Below are 15694 nucleotides of genomic sequence, written 5' to 3'. Positions count from 1 at the left end.
AACTGAAAAAGACACTACATAGGAAGAAAAATGAAGTGAAAAGGAAAGAATCAACTTGGAGGATAGGGAGGGAATGAAAAAAATTCACAGAAGAGGAAGACTTCTTTGCATGTTTCTGAGTGGTTCTGGAATTACTTGAGCAGAGTTACTGGTAGCAACAGCAACAGCTGAGGCACTCCAATATGGAAGCAATGAATGTAGTTTCTAAACCTAAATAAAGGGATATGATTAAAGAACAAACTGTATGTCTGTGCTGGGAATCTCTGGATATATTCAGGTATCAACATGAATTTGTGAAGGCAGAGATATGGAAAAGTAAACATTGCAGAAAATCATGAAATGAGGTCACAGGAGAATTGTCAAGGAGGTGCTCAGGTAAACTGAATTCACTGAAGTGCAGGGAACAAGGGAATGATATCAGGAACAAAAGTGACTAAAATACACAGACATAATAGTAGTAAGTAAAGACCCAAAATAAAAACTGGAAAATCTTACAGACAAAAAAAGTAATATTTCCCCTCTCACCAAACCAATGCCCTTGCCAAAAACTAAGAAAAAGAGTAAACACTTTTTCCTTGAATTGCTGTTTCTTTCCAAGTCATATCTCAAAATGTAGACTCAAGATGTAGACTGAAACACAAGCAACAAAAAAGAGATGGTTTTTGAAAGTGATTCTGGATGAACAACAAGGTCCTACTGTATAGCACAGGGAACTATACTCACTATCCTGTGATAAACCATAATGAAAAAGAATATAAAAAATAATGTGTATATGTGTGTGTGTGTGTGTATAACTGAATTACTTTGCTGTACAGCAGAAATTAACACAACATTGTAAATCAACTATACTTCAATTTTAAAAACAAGAAATTCCGAAAAGTAATTTTGAAAGTAATTCTCCTTCAAAATTGCTCCTCCTAGGAAGGTTTTTAATGGTTTTATTCTCTACTAAAACTTAAAGAAGGAAGAGGGTTTACCGAGGAGGATGAAAATGAATAAGACTTCAGGTTCATTTTAAGCTCACCTTTTTGTGATATATTATTGTATTGAGAGGTTTCTCTATATGCATCCAAGTGAACTAGACCCAACCAAACTATGCTTTTACTTTAAACGTCTATGTGCATGAAGACAGCTTATGATCAATGAGGTGAGACTTTTTGGTCTCTGTGATGTGAGACAGTGGGTTGACTTTGTAAATATGGAAGCGCTATAATTATTTTAATTTCAGTGAACTATTCCTATATACTAATAAACTCAGTCCAAATTTATTTTGATTTAAATCATTTTCATTTTAAATCCAAGGGGCAAAAGCTATAACCATTTCTTAACAGTGCAGACTTACAAACAGTTGAGACAATTGTTTTGGAGCCAAACAGATTTGTGTAGAATTCTGGAGCTGCCCTTTACTACCTGTGTGGCCTTAGTCAAGTTAATTAACCTCTTCCAGCTTTTGCATCCTCATCCATATACGGAATTATCACATCCTACCTCACAGGATTCCTGTGAAGTTTAAATAATGAAATACATGTTGAATATCCAGCACAAAACAGATACCTAACCATGAAAAATTTAAAGATACCAATAAAGGAGTAGCTTAATTAACAGTGTTTATTTCAAGAGACGCTGTGTTTTTAAAACTTTTATCATCCTACATACATCATTTTGCAAGAGTTTCCACCAGGTCCCATTAAAGTAATCACATTTCAAGCCAACTATAAAACACAATGGATCAATCCGCAGGGCTCCAAAAATGCACCAAGCCCAAATTTTACCAAAAACAAAATTCTTACAAAAATACCTGGCTGATTTAAATGCCTTAGAAGATGCAAGCTTTTTCTCTTGAAAACATTGGTTGGTGAAGTAACACTTGCTTTGGAAATCTATTGTTTGACTGTTATGCACCATGGATCTCCAGTATTAGCTGGAATACATTTGCAGGCAGAAAATGTTTGTGAGGGTAGAGGCGATTTAGGTTTGAGTGGTCCTTGGAGGAAAATAGCAAAATCACAGTAAACACAAGAAAAGCACTTTATCAAGACATCCAGATGCTGAAAAGTGAGTGTGAGTTGCTTTGGCTGCACCAATGCTACTACCACAAATAAGTGAAAAGAAAAATGTAACAGCTCCTACATTTGTTTTCCTGTTCTTCGAACGTGGCTCTGCAAAGGAACTTGTCCTTACCTGCCTGCTTTGGTGATGATCATCTCGGTTCCAATGTCATGGAACCTCTTCCAGAGGTCAGCACACTGCAGCTCCACCTGAATCTCCTCCATGGAAGACATGGCAGCAGGCACAGGGCCTGCAGCACCAGGGCCCAGGTCAGCGTGAGTGTCAAAGGAGCAGGAAGACCGCTCAGTGATCACCTCAGAGTCTGAACCAGTGCTCTGCTCGGAATCTGCAAAATAAACAGTCAAGACTTAGGTGAGAAACTGCTGAGCTCCCACCACACCCCTGGCCCTAAAAGATGGAGGCAGGGTAGGGAGCACGATGGGGTGGGGAGAGGGGTGAACAAAAGGAGACTTAAAGCTGGGAAGCTCCAGAGCACAGCACTCAGCGTATTTTATTATTTTTTCTTTATGGTTTGTTTTTGTGATTTATGACCTTCTTTCAGGTTTCGTGTTTCCAACATGACATCTGGCATTTTAGTAAGTTTTAGCAACAGCTGAAGAAAATTGGTCCACAATAGGCAACATAAAGAGTACTAATGTCACCATGTTGAAGGGAATGAAGCCAAACTGGAGCAACAAAATAGACAAATGCCAAATTTTAAAAATAATCATCATCACAGACTATAGCTGCAAATCTAGATTAGACCATTTAACTTGGGGTAAAAGATTCAATGCTAACAACAATGTGTTCTTTAATTCCATACCACTCAGCATCACTGTCCTTCAGTCAGTTATTTTTAAACACAGTGAGTTTTCCTCCATTTATATATCCTGGTCATCAAAAGTAATGAAAAGTTATTTGGGATCTTCAGATACACTTTGTTGTATACTTGAGTAAATGGCTTTTCCTAAGTCTAATCAGGCCATTTTGGATGAAAAAAAAAAAGTCTGTTGTGAGGCAAGGATGTAAGCATATGGAAAAAGTTACCCAAGAAGGTGGTTGAAACAAAGGGAATAAATGAGTTTAGGAGACACCTTGATTGGTTTCTGAAGTATGGGCAGAGGGGAGGGTTGATCCAAACAGGAAGGTAGGATTGAGAGCAACCAAATAAAAAGCTGGTATGCTGGGCCAGATGGTCCTTTCCTCTTTCGTCTTCTGTTCTCATGAAGAGGGGGCTGGTTGGGGGGCGAGGCAGGGGGGATGTAGACCGATGGAGAAACCTAGAGTCAGATCTACTAGAGAATTTTCTGTAATTTTTCAGATTTTTTACTTTTAGAGTCCCTATGCCAAGAACTTTATCTCCTAATATTTTCCAAACTTGGATTAGCTAGTACAGTTTCCTTATGTCACACGATACTGCAAGCCAAGCCTAAGAACCTATTTCTCTAACTCACCCTTAACATCTAGGATTCCGATTGCTTCCCCCATAATTAAATACATACATAAAGAAAGGTTGAAAACAATGATGTCTTACTCTGACAACTGGCTTTTCAATGCTGTCAAAGGTCAGGACCTCTTGGGTACCAGTCCTTGACACTAGCAGGATGGAAGGAGGCTGGGACAGAAAGCCATATCATCTTGCTGCCATCCTCACTAACGGGAGCAGGTTTCTAGGCCTGTGAACAACCCCTCTCATGACACCTTTAATTTTCTTTTCTTCTAGCCCTAGTGTGCTCCTCTCTCAAACCCGGGCAGCATCACTGCTGAAGACATTCAGTACACTGCAGAAGTGAACCAAGCTCCTAGATAACACGGAAGTCTCTGCCCCAAATCTTTAGTTTATCCACGATCACTGGTCCAGCTACCATCTTCATCAAAAACATGAAAAAGTTATATGACTAGATACTACATATCTAAGCATATCATTTTATATCTTGGACTAAACTGGAGCTAATATTTGTCTCCTTCGAGTACAGAAAAGTGGAGCTGCTTTTCTAAGGTGAGAGCTGTTGAGTGACAATCAGGCTCTATCCCAGCCTGATGCTATCTGCTTTTTGGTAGCAGAGCCGTGATATCCTCACACATTCTCCAAACACAGTAATCTGATCCCTTGAGACATGGATTCCCAAATCCCATTTTGTTTCTGCGATATGCCAAGAGCTCCTCACTTATCACTAAAATTGTGAATTTTTCAAGAACTTCTTGAAGCAAGATTTTTAAAAAATAGTCTTGTCCTACCTTTGGAAGCAAAGCGTTATGAAATCTCCTTACCATAAACTGCTACGGTTATGAAACAGTTGTAAATAGGCAGGGCCCAGCAAAAATTCTGGACGTATAATTTCTCCAATGTGTGTTTAGGAAGGGGGAAAGGAAAGATATCACTGCACGAAGTGATAATATTTTTAAGGTAGACAACTTGAGGTTAGGATTAGAATGGGAACTGTGGCTGGAGATTTAGGAAGTAAGAGACTGCTCTTAACTCTCTATGTCATCTGGAATAAAACAGGGCTTCCCTGGTGGTGCTGTGGTTGAGAGTCCGCCTGCCGATTTTGCCGGGTTTGTGCCCCGGTCTGGGAAGATCCCACATGCCGCGGAGCGGATGGGCCCGTGAGCCATGGCCGCTGAGCCTGCGCGTCCAGAGCCTGTGCTCTGCAGCGGGAGAGGCCACAACAGTGTGAGGCCTGCGTTCCGCAAAAAAACAAACAAACAAACAGGTACTCAAAATGTAACATTAAATGGATTGATGAATAACCTTGGACAAGTCACTTAGCCACAATGGACCTATTTCTTCATAGTACAATTAAAAGGATTGAACTGAAATCTCTTATAATCTCTTCCACCTCCAATGGCTTAAAGAATGTAAGACTCCTTCCTAATGCAAGTTTCAGTGATAACCCAGGTGACCTCAATTAGAAGCATCAAAAATTTTTTTCTTCTACTTAAAAACTTTTATTTAGGAAAAAGTCCAAAATACATGTAAATAAGTCAAAAGAGAGAATCCTTTTCAAAGATCATTATACAAATTGCTTAATTGGGACTTTAGTTCTACGTAACTCAATGGCCAATCATGTGTAATATAGATTGTTAGCTGTTCATGTTTTTTTTTAGGTAAAACACCAAAACCATGATTTGTGAAAGAAGAAATTGATAAGTTGGAGTTTAAAAAACTGTAGAAGCATCAAATTTAAAACCGTCTGGGAAAGACAAGTTAAATGAGAAAAAAGACTGAGAGCTCAAAGTCACATTATCATAGGAGTTAAAGAATTGAGTTAGTATTCTGTTTATAGTTTCAATCAAACCCATCAATAAGCACCTATCAGCATGTGGCCCTATATGAGATACCATTCAGATAATTTGAAACAGAATCCAGACCTTGGGAAATTTCCCAGTTAGTGTTGATTAATTATGCATCTACTGAGTGCTTACTATGTGCCCGGCACTGTGCTGGATTCTGGGAAATATCAAAGCACACAATGGGGCTCCTCTTAAAGGTATTTACAGTACAAGTGGAAACTGGGAGCATTCACAAATAATCAGAAACCAAGACAAACACTACCATGCAGTTTTCCACACCCTGACATACTTTCCTGTATGTCTCATAGGAATTCAGAAAACAGAGGGATCTGAGAGGGCTGGAACATTCCTGGGGAACCCATGGTTAGTAATAAAGAAACGGACAAGATGTGGAGGCATAGGCAGTATTTTCCCATGAAGAGGATTTTCAGAGACAGTGATTTGTTTCCCTGGAAATACTCTGTGCTCCTCTACTCTCACTCCCTCTCAAAATAGAGTCCAAGTGACTTTTATATACAGAATGCAGGCACCAGCCCTCATTCTCAGTCACATGAATGTATCATGTAATTTTCCATTCTTGATTGTTTCTTAACTTCCATAGGTTGGAAACAAAATTAGTATTATATTTTATATAGTTTGTTTTGAACCCCTAGAGTAATGAGGGTTACCTGTGATATAAACTACTCTACAATACCCTTCAAATAGTAATCTCAGAGTCCACGTCAACAGCTTAGGTAAAAATAAAGTTTAATTCTTTGTAAAATATATTTCTAAATCATAGTTATATAAAATATTTCGGCTAACCAGATCAATTATTTCAGCTATTAATCAGAATGTATAATCAAGTTACCTAAGTCATAAATGTAAGAAATGCATACAGAGCGGGTGGGTTATTTCAATCAGATCAGGTCATCCATTCAGAAATATAATCAGTCTTTTGAAGATCAGAAAACACCTCTGTGTTTTCAAGGTTTTTTCATTCTTGGCAATTTGTGACTTCCTGCCTTCAAAAAATAACCACTAGGAACTCATTTGAATGATCTGGAAAGATTTCTTGGCCATCAGACGTCTCTTGTGAGTAGTATTTTAACAAGGAACGTTTTAGTAAGTCAGAACATAAATGATAAAGTTATACATAACTAAGGAAGTTAAAGAAGAAAACTTTGGGAACCTGCGCTAAGCCAGTTACAAGTCACTGGAGAATATCATGTGACTGACTCATAGGGTCAAACTAACATATCTATTACCATCCAAAAAAAAATCTCTAAGAAAGAGAATCTAACCATCCATTCGTTGTGTCACTCATTTTCTATCTCTGACCTATTTCATATTGAGAAAATGGATACGGTTAACGCTAAGTTCGCAGAGAAAGTTGAGTTTAGCTTAGAGAGAATTTCAGTTCTCAACTCATACAAAATAGTAGCAATAATAAAATAGTTTCTTAATTTATATTTTACATATTATCTAATATATCCTTCCATTGAATGAGCTAGACATGGCCTATATTTTTATGTCCATTTTGTGGATGAGGAAACTGAGACTAAGAAAAATTGAAAACCACATGGCCCACAAAGTAGGTCTTCTGCCTCCTGAATCAACAATCAGGGCTCCCCAAGATCCTACTACATTCATCCCTGGCCAAAGCAGTCAGCAATTCTGTAAGACCCTTCAACTGTTTGGGCCATCCTTACAACTGAAATAGCTTAACATGTTTGATCTTGGCCAAGTCACATAACTATTCTGGTCCCTATTTTCCTTGATCTTTATAGCACGGCACACGCACATTTAATTAGGGCTGCTATAAAGTCTCTTTTAAGTTTAATGTTTAATGGATGGATTCGTAGTACAGCTTAAAGACCACCAAGTCTAACAGCAGGAACCCAACCACGATAAGCTGATTTGGTTGACATGTATAGAGAAAGCCTGAGTTACGTGTTCTCTGACTTCATTTCCACATTAAGGGACTTCCCTGGTGGTCCAGTGGGTAGGACTCCACGCTCCCAATGCAGGGGGCCTGGGTTCGATCCCTATTCAGGGAACTAGATCCCCCATGCATGCCTCAGCTAAGAGTCCGCATGCTACAACTAAAAGATCCCACATGCCGCCACTAAAGGATCCTGCCTGCTGCAACTAAGACCCGGCGCACCAAAATAAATAACTGTTTTTTAAATTAGACGTTATTAGAACATATTTCACAGTCTGCCAGGTGATTTTCATCTCCACTTAACCAATAATTTTAAGGAATCATTTTTTACTACAGGTAACAAGGCACATTTACTTTTAGGGCTCTGCTACCCACCAAGAGTGGGGTCTTGGAAAGTCACCTCATTTCACCAAGCCTCAGTTTCCTTATCTTTAGTATTTCCTTATTTTACTATTAGGGTCAAGGAAAAGATACCTTCCTTCTCAAAAATTACATTTATATCTGTATGATAAAGACAGAATCTAATGGTTCTGCTGATAACAATGTTAGTGACTTTGGACAGTGAGACGACTATAGGCTCACAACAACTATCCCAACCAAACAGTTAAGTGCTCACCTATTGAGCACTTACTGGCACTCTGCTAAGACCTTACATACATACCATCATTTAATAGAACAACTCTAAGAGTTATTATTATTATCTCCATTTCAAATATTATTTACAGCCAAATCCTAATTGCATCGGTTCTACCTCCTAAGGATTGCAGGCATATGAAATAATATTTAATTCCTTTTTTTAAGAAGATGTTGGTGTGATGGTGTGTTCTAACTTCACTGATTTGCATCAATGAAGCTATCCAACTTTCCCAGCACTACTTGCTGAAGAGACTGCCTTTTTCCCATTTTATATCCTTGCTTCCTTTGTTGAAGATTAATTGACTGTAGATGTGTGGGTTTATTTCTTGGCTCTCTATTCTGTCCCATTAATCCATATGTCTGTTTTTGTCCCAATACCACACTGTTTTGATTACTATCGCTTTGTAGCATTGTCTGAAGTCTGGGAGGGTTATGCCTCCTGCTTTGTTCTTTTTCTTCAGGATTGCTTTGCCAATTCTGGGTCTTTTATGGTTCCATATAAATTTTAGGATTATTTGTTCTAGTTATGTGAAAAATGTCACGGGTAATTTGATAGGGATTCCTTTAAATCTGTAGATTGTTTTGGGTAGTATGGCCATTTTAATAATATTAATTCTTCCAATCCAAAAGCATGGGATAGCTTTCCATTTCCTTGAATCATCTTTAATTTACTTTATTAATGTTTTATAGTTCTCAGCATAGCAGTCTTTCACCTCCTTGGTCAGGTTTATTCCTAAGTATTTTATTTTTTTGGTGCAATTTTAAAAGGTATCGGTTTTTACATTCCCTCTCTGATATTTCATTGTTAGTATAAAGAAATGCAACCAATTTCTGTATGTTAATCTTGTATCCTGCTACCATGCTGAATTCACTTATCAGTTCTAATAGCTTTTCTGTGGAGTCTTTAGGGTTTTCTATATATAGTATCATGTCATCCACATATAATGACATTTTACCTCTTCCCTTCCAATTTTTTTTTTTAACATCTTTATTGGGGTATATTTGCTTTACAATGGTGTGTTAGTTTCTGCTTTATAACAAAGTGAATCAGTCATACATAAACATATGTTCCCATATGTCTTCCCTGTTGCGTCTCCCTCCCTCCCACCCTCCCCATCCCACCCCTCCAGGCTGTCACAAAGCACCGAGCCAATATCCCTGTGCCATGCGGCTGCTTCCCACTAGCTATCTACCTTACTGCGTTTGGCACAAAAATAAAACTCATAGTGGCTTAAAGACTTAAATATAAGACATGACACCATAAAATTCCTAGAAGAGAACATAGGTAAAACATTCTTTGACATAAATCATACCAATATTTTCTTAGGTCAGTCTCCCAAGGTAATAGGAAAAAAAGAAAAAGAAATCAAGATCTGGACACTATGCTCATTGATCCTGGGCCATTTCAGTGGACAGAAAATAGATAATTATTACTTTGAAAAATATCATGCATTGCTACTAAGATTTCTAACTCCAGTTCCAACCACAAGGTTCTTTCTTGCCTCCCCACATTCTCAATTTTTATTTTCCTTCTCTCACAGTAAGAGTTTGGATCCCCCAAAATATCAATATATTTACTATTGGCTCAGTCTCAAAATATACACAAAATAGTTTGAGAATTGCTACACCTATACTACTACAAAGGAAAATCTACTAGATTAAGTTGAAGACTTATTCACATTTTCTTTAGTCTGAGGATATATAATCAAAATATTGTGTACAGACGTTATTTGGATTAGTTTCATTTTTCCCTATGTGGTTATATAATCCATTTGTTATGCTGTTTAATTTATTTGTTTCTATTTGTATTCAAGTTTAGTTTGTTCCAGTTAATTTTGATTTAATCTCATCATTTTAATATGTAAAATATTAAACTGTCTCCGAAGTCAAAGCTATACAAAGAGCTATTCTCAGAGAAATGCTGCTTTCTAACCTCTGATTTCCATAACCAATTTGCCTATTACATTAGTGTTTATCATTCCTATATTTCTTTTTGTAAAAATAAATGAATGTATATGTCTCCCTCCAAAAAAAAAAAAGAAGATGTTGGGGGTAGGAGTTTATTAATTAATTTATTTATCTTTGCTGTGTTGGGTCTTCGTTTCTGTGCCAGGGCTTTCTCCAGTTGCGGCGAGCGGGGGCCACTCTTCATCGCGGTGCGCGGGCCTCTCACTATCACGGCCTCCCTTGTTGCGGAGCACAGGCTCCAGACGCGCAGGCTCAGCAGTTGTGGCTCACAGGCCCAGTTGCTCCGCGGCATGTGGGATCCTCCCAGACCAGGGCTCGAACCCATGTCCCCTGCATTAGCAGGCAGGTTCTCAAGCACTACGCCACCAGGGAAGCCCTTTAATTCCATTTTTATTCCACCAAACATTTCTGCTTTGTATAGACCAGGTTGTGTATTCATGTAGGAAGATAGACAAAACAGGTTCTTGCTCTGAAGGAGCTCACAATCTGGTAGGAAGGATACAGCAACTGTTAAAGAAGATGGACTGTGATAGGTGCTCCGGCAGATGTATAGGAGCAAAGCGCTACCAGGAGCTTTGAAGAGCAAACAAGCCAATGGACAAGAGGATCGAGAAGACGTCATGAGGTGACATTTGAGAGTGGGCTTGAAATCTATATGCGCTTTATATGAGTTTAATATGAGCAAGCAAAGAAACTATGGGGACAGAATCTCAGGTACTGGGAATAGCATAAGTAAGAACTTGTCATTTTTAGAAAATTACAAGCACACAGATATGACCAGAGCTTAAAATACATAAGGGAAGAGGGGAGGGGAGATAAGAGATAAGTTGGAAAATCAGGTTCAACGCAATTATACAACAACTTATTTAACATTTCGTATGTGTCAATCACTTTTCTAGATTCTTGAGACATCATCAGGGAAAAAACAAAAATCCCTGGCCACGTGGAGTTTATATTCTAGGAGAAATGTGTGTGTCATAATATGGAGTTTAGACTTTATTTTCTTTATACCAAAGTTTTCTTTTAAATGTAGGTGATGATGGTTCGGTCTTCCCTTCTGGACTATGAATTCCATAAACTGAGTTTCATGCTTTGCCACATCTCCTGAACGAATGATACACGATAGCCTGCTTTCAATGTGGAAGATGGGTGGTAGAAGACTACTGCAGAGTCAGATAAGAGACGTTGAATTTTCTGAGATTAGATGCACAAGCCACTTCCATGAGACTGGACCTCAGCTGTCATATTTTACCCAAGGGAGAAGATAGCTTGAAACAATTAAAAGAGAAAGACCCAAACCAGATGATAATCAAACAATCGTTCTTGTTTTTGTTTCTGCCAATAACTGGGACATGACTACATTGAGTGGTGCCCCCTAACTGATACTAGCAGGGCAACCACTCCTTGGCCTACTTCTTAAGTCCCAAAGTCTCTAAAACCAAGACCCACCCACAGTCATCTCAGGGCTCCCATTCACACCATAGGAGACATCAGAAGCTATAACCCAGGTAGCACTCTCTGTACCGGGCTCAAGTAAATTCTTATTCCCAGAGGACCTCTGCAGTGGAAATTGGTTCTGGGACATCAGATTTTATCAGATAGCTTAGCAAAATCTGGTGATGAAACTTTTCATAGAGTAATTCTAAATACAGCAGAAGCAGAGCATTTGGCACTGACCTGAGTACGCACTGAGCCCACATTTGATACCCAGTCCAGAGCTTCAAGGGAATGAACTATAACCCAGGTTGGATTAAACTAAAATTATGATGATAGCAAACACTCAAATGAGCCTGTTAGATGACTTTAGTAATGGAATGAAGTCTCTGAGTCCTCCATGCCCTCCAAGTTCTATTTGGGAAAAACGGGGGTGGTAACCTGAAGCCTGCAATTCCCATGCCAATAATCCAATTAGGGAGACTGAGAGCACATATCCTTCAGCTGCCTAAAGCACTCTCCACCTGACAACCAGCACCTCTCTCACTGACATACAGACCACAGGCAAGGACCCAACGTCATCCCTGAGATCTAAGCCTTTTAAAGGGGCTTTGCAAAGAAGTGGCGGCAGTCATTTCTACATCTATTTCTTGTTGATCAAACCAAGGCTCAACGTCATTAAAGGTTCAGCCTCTAGTGCTCCAGCTTGCTTTGAAGGTGGAAGCAAACCAAAGAAGAGAAATAACAGGCACTACACTAAATAGTCTACATACATTTATATTTAAGCCTCATGCAATTTTCACAGAAAACCCTATGAAGTAGGCATTATTGCTGCCCCTTTATAAGGGAGAAAGCTGAGGTCTGGCAGATGAAAAAGCTTTTCTCACATTATATAACTAGGAGGTGTCAGAGTGGGATTTGACTTAGTCTGACACTAGAGGTGATGCTCTTTCCACCATCAACTGTTGCCCAGGTTTTAGAACTAGACCTGCACAGTTCTGTGCTTCCCACTCTGAACTTGGAAATGCAGAACTCACGTTCAGGCTGCTCAGTCAGAAGATAGCTCTATGGAAACTAAAACATTATCAGTTATTTGGGGAAAACAGAAAATTCAAAGCCAGGTCAGATGGGAATTTACCTTTCGCAGTAGCAGAGCAGTTATGTTCAGGAATATTTTAGGTCTCTTCACTAACTTAACATTATTTAACAAGTAAGAACAAATGTAAAAGGCCCTCTTTTGTTGTATTTCACTTCCTGTTCCCAGCACCCCCCATGTAAAAGATACAAATGTGACAGAGAGATCACTGAAGATCACTGTCAGCGTCAAATCACTCTTTTGCTTTAGCCTAGAGCATAAGAAAAATAATGTTAGAAAGTACTTGGAAGATGTCTGGACTTTGAGAAGTGTGTAATGACAGCATTGAGAGACAACAAAAGGCAGCTGAAGTAGTTCCTACTTGTACATAATTTGGTTTACACAGGCTTAAGTCAGAGTTCAGGGCACAGAAGTGTTTGATAGTATTAAATATATATCTGTACTTGAGGAGAAATCAACTGATAATTATATATATGAAAGCACTTTATAAACAGTAAAGTGCCAAATTAGCAGATAAAATTATATGCCAATGATCAAGGTAGTCGGGAAGGCCAAGAAAAAATAAGGACAAATATGGGTCCTGGATTTTCTAGAACAATCCTAATTTCAAATATTTTATTTCATCCTCCCCAGAAAATTAAAAGTTTTGAGACCAACTTTTGGTTCAGAAAACATTCTTGATGAAAGCACAGAAAATGCATAAATGGAATAGTCAAAAATTGGTCAGAAGCCACGTGGCAATATTCAAATCTAAATACCTCTTGCCCCAGAGGTCCTCCAAAAGTTAATCCTGATGGACTGGGTGGTCTTCAAGATTTACCAGGCAATTTTAGGCCAGTAGCTGTCAACACAAGCCCCTTCACAAGGCTCTTGGCATTTTTTCTGAGTGAATTGACACATTAGCTCATTCCTGAGCCAGTGCTTATTTGCTCTTTGCAACCACAGCTACTCCCAACCTCCCACCCCCACCCCCATCATCACAGCAGCTACTACCATTAACACCGTCAGATGTTTGCCACAGTGGTCTTTTAATTTCCATGATGTGAAAAGGAGGCCTTCCCCCAAAGGCCCTGGAAGAACTTGCCTTATATCGTGTTAGGATATTCTCACTGAGCACCAATAAATAAATAAACCCATGCTAATATGCTAAAGGGGAAGAACTAAGCAGCCAGTTTCCAAGCAACAAGTGTAATTTAACTATGACTTCAGGAGACAGTGCCCTTGGAGGTGGCAATGTCAAACATGTAAGTAGGATAGACATTCGAGTACAGCCAGGAACATGCAATACCCTTCAAATTATGCTCAGGATACCACCAGCTACACTGAGTTTAAAATCTCCCCAACCACTTTGTTATAAAGCAGAAACTAACACACCATTGTAAAGCAATTACACTCCAATAAAAACATTAAAAATAAATAAATAAAATAAAATCTCCCCTACCTATCAAGCCAAACATAAAGAACCATCTGTTTGATGAATAAAAGAGCTAAATGGCTGGCAAATATAACAACTTCTCCGGTAATTTTCTGAATTCATCCATTCAATCAATTATTTATTTTTTCAACAAATACTAGTTGATTATCTAGCCTGAGCCTGGCAATGTGTTAGGTAATGTGAGGGGCACAAAATTAAGTAAGATACGTTCCTACATCCTCAGGAACTTACAAAATCACTTAGGAGACAGGACAGGTTAATAAGTAATCTAATAAAAGTAGAAGAGTCAAAATCCAGCATGGCATAGAGCATGCTGACGGACTGTAATTCAAAAGACCAAGTTCTAAAGTTCATCTCTTCTTTTTCCAACTGTCTAATCTTGAACAAGTCACTTAACCTCTTTGAGCCTTAGTTTTATCATTTGCAAAATGAGGATATCATTAGTACCTACTTTGTGAAATTTTTATGAATCACTAACAAAGTGTGTGTCTGTGTGTTTACGTAAATACTTTATCAGTAGTAAAAGGGATATATGAATGCTAATTTTCATGTATTATCTAAAAGGAGTATCAACAAAATGCTATGGGGGTTTAGAGGTGAGAAGAACTTCTTCCCAGCCGGTGGTCTTTTCTGGACCTAATGGAGAGATGTGTGCAAGATGAAAAGGAAGAGATGGGGAAGGAGGAGAAAGATCTTCCAGGAAAAGGGAATTTTATGGCAGAGGCACAGGAGTAAAGTCTACCAAGCAGGTCTAGAGAACAGCAAGTAATTGAGACCACATCTGTGTGATTCCTCTTGTATCCTCAGCACCTGGGACAGTGTCTGGCACCTATCATGCACTCAATAAAATGTCGGTTTTGTTGAATAAATGAATGAATGAATGAATAAAACGCTGTATGTTTAGCAAAGCAAGAGAAGAAACGTGGCCAGAGAAGAAGGCTGGAGCCACATCAAGAATCTTGAATGCTATTCTTCTGATCCTCTTCAGGAGACCACTATATCCCTAGTAATGAGGTGTTTTAATTGAACGCCATGTTCCCAACAAAATCCCAACAGGGTCACCTCTACACATAATCTAAGCTATTGGAATCCCACTAGTTTTCCTTCCATGACCGTGAGTTGGCAAGGTCTAACCCGAAATCTTTCAGGGGCATCAAATGAATTCAGTGACTTCGGTCACTTCTGTGAGTAGCAGTCACAGTCTATCATCTAGAAAATTCTCAATACTAACTCTCCTTCACATGAACCTAAGAAGAAAAGGTGCCTGTGATCACAAGGGTAAAATGAGGAAAGGAGCAAGCCCTTCTACAAGTGCTGGAGCTGGTGATGCTTGTGTGTGTGTGTGTGTGTGTGTGTGTGTGTGTGTGTGTGTGTGTGTGTGTGTGTGTGTGTGTGTGTGTGACCTGGCAGGGGATGGGGTGCAGAGATGCCTTCTCCTTCAGGAACAGGATGACTCCTGCACACAGAGCTTCTGCACCCTATAGACCCCCACACAGCAAGCGTCCCTGCTATCTGCAATGAAGTGGGGTTTCCAGAGGAGCTGCCAGGAGGGGGAAAGAGCACGGTCCTTCTTTAGAATCATACAGACCCAGCTTTATGACTTTGGGCAAGTGATTTAACCTGCCTGAGCCAATTTCCTCAATAAAACAGATATGCCCATGGCTCTCAGTAAAGCCCCGGGCACACAGTAGGAGTATATTAAATGTTAGTTCTGTCCATAATTTGGAAAGGGAGGTGGCCACAGGGTTGGATCTTTTCCCAATCACTTGCCAATCCACATTTGAGAGGGAGAAAGAAGGTTTGTGTTCTTTCAAAAGGAGAAAAGCAAATCCTAACAAAGAAAATTTTAAATGTAGAA

General features: G+C 39.1%; 1 protein-coding gene across 1 annotated transcript in view; it reads right to left on the bottom strand.

Annotated features, from left to right (window-relative positions):
* TBX15 (T-box transcription factor 15) overlaps nucleotides 1-15694 on the bottom strand; it is a 103412-nt gene that overhangs the window by 40369 nt on the left and 47349 nt on the right. The window contains exon 2 of the mRNA XM_019919173.3: nucleotides 2182-2395. Coding sequence (XP_019774732.2) covers nucleotides 2182-2395 — 214 coding nt within the window. The remainder of the gene's footprint in view (nucleotides 1-2181; nucleotides 2396-15694) is intronic.

This window comes from Tursiops truncatus, chromosome 1, assembly GCF_011762595.2.
Source record: "Tursiops truncatus isolate mTurTru1 chromosome 1, mTurTru1.mat.Y, whole genome shotgun sequence".
In the NCBI taxonomy this organism is placed as follows: domain Eukaryota; kingdom Metazoa; phylum Chordata; class Mammalia; order Artiodactyla; family Delphinidae; genus Tursiops; species Tursiops truncatus.
This window is presented reverse-complemented; position numbering and strand designations above follow the sequence as displayed.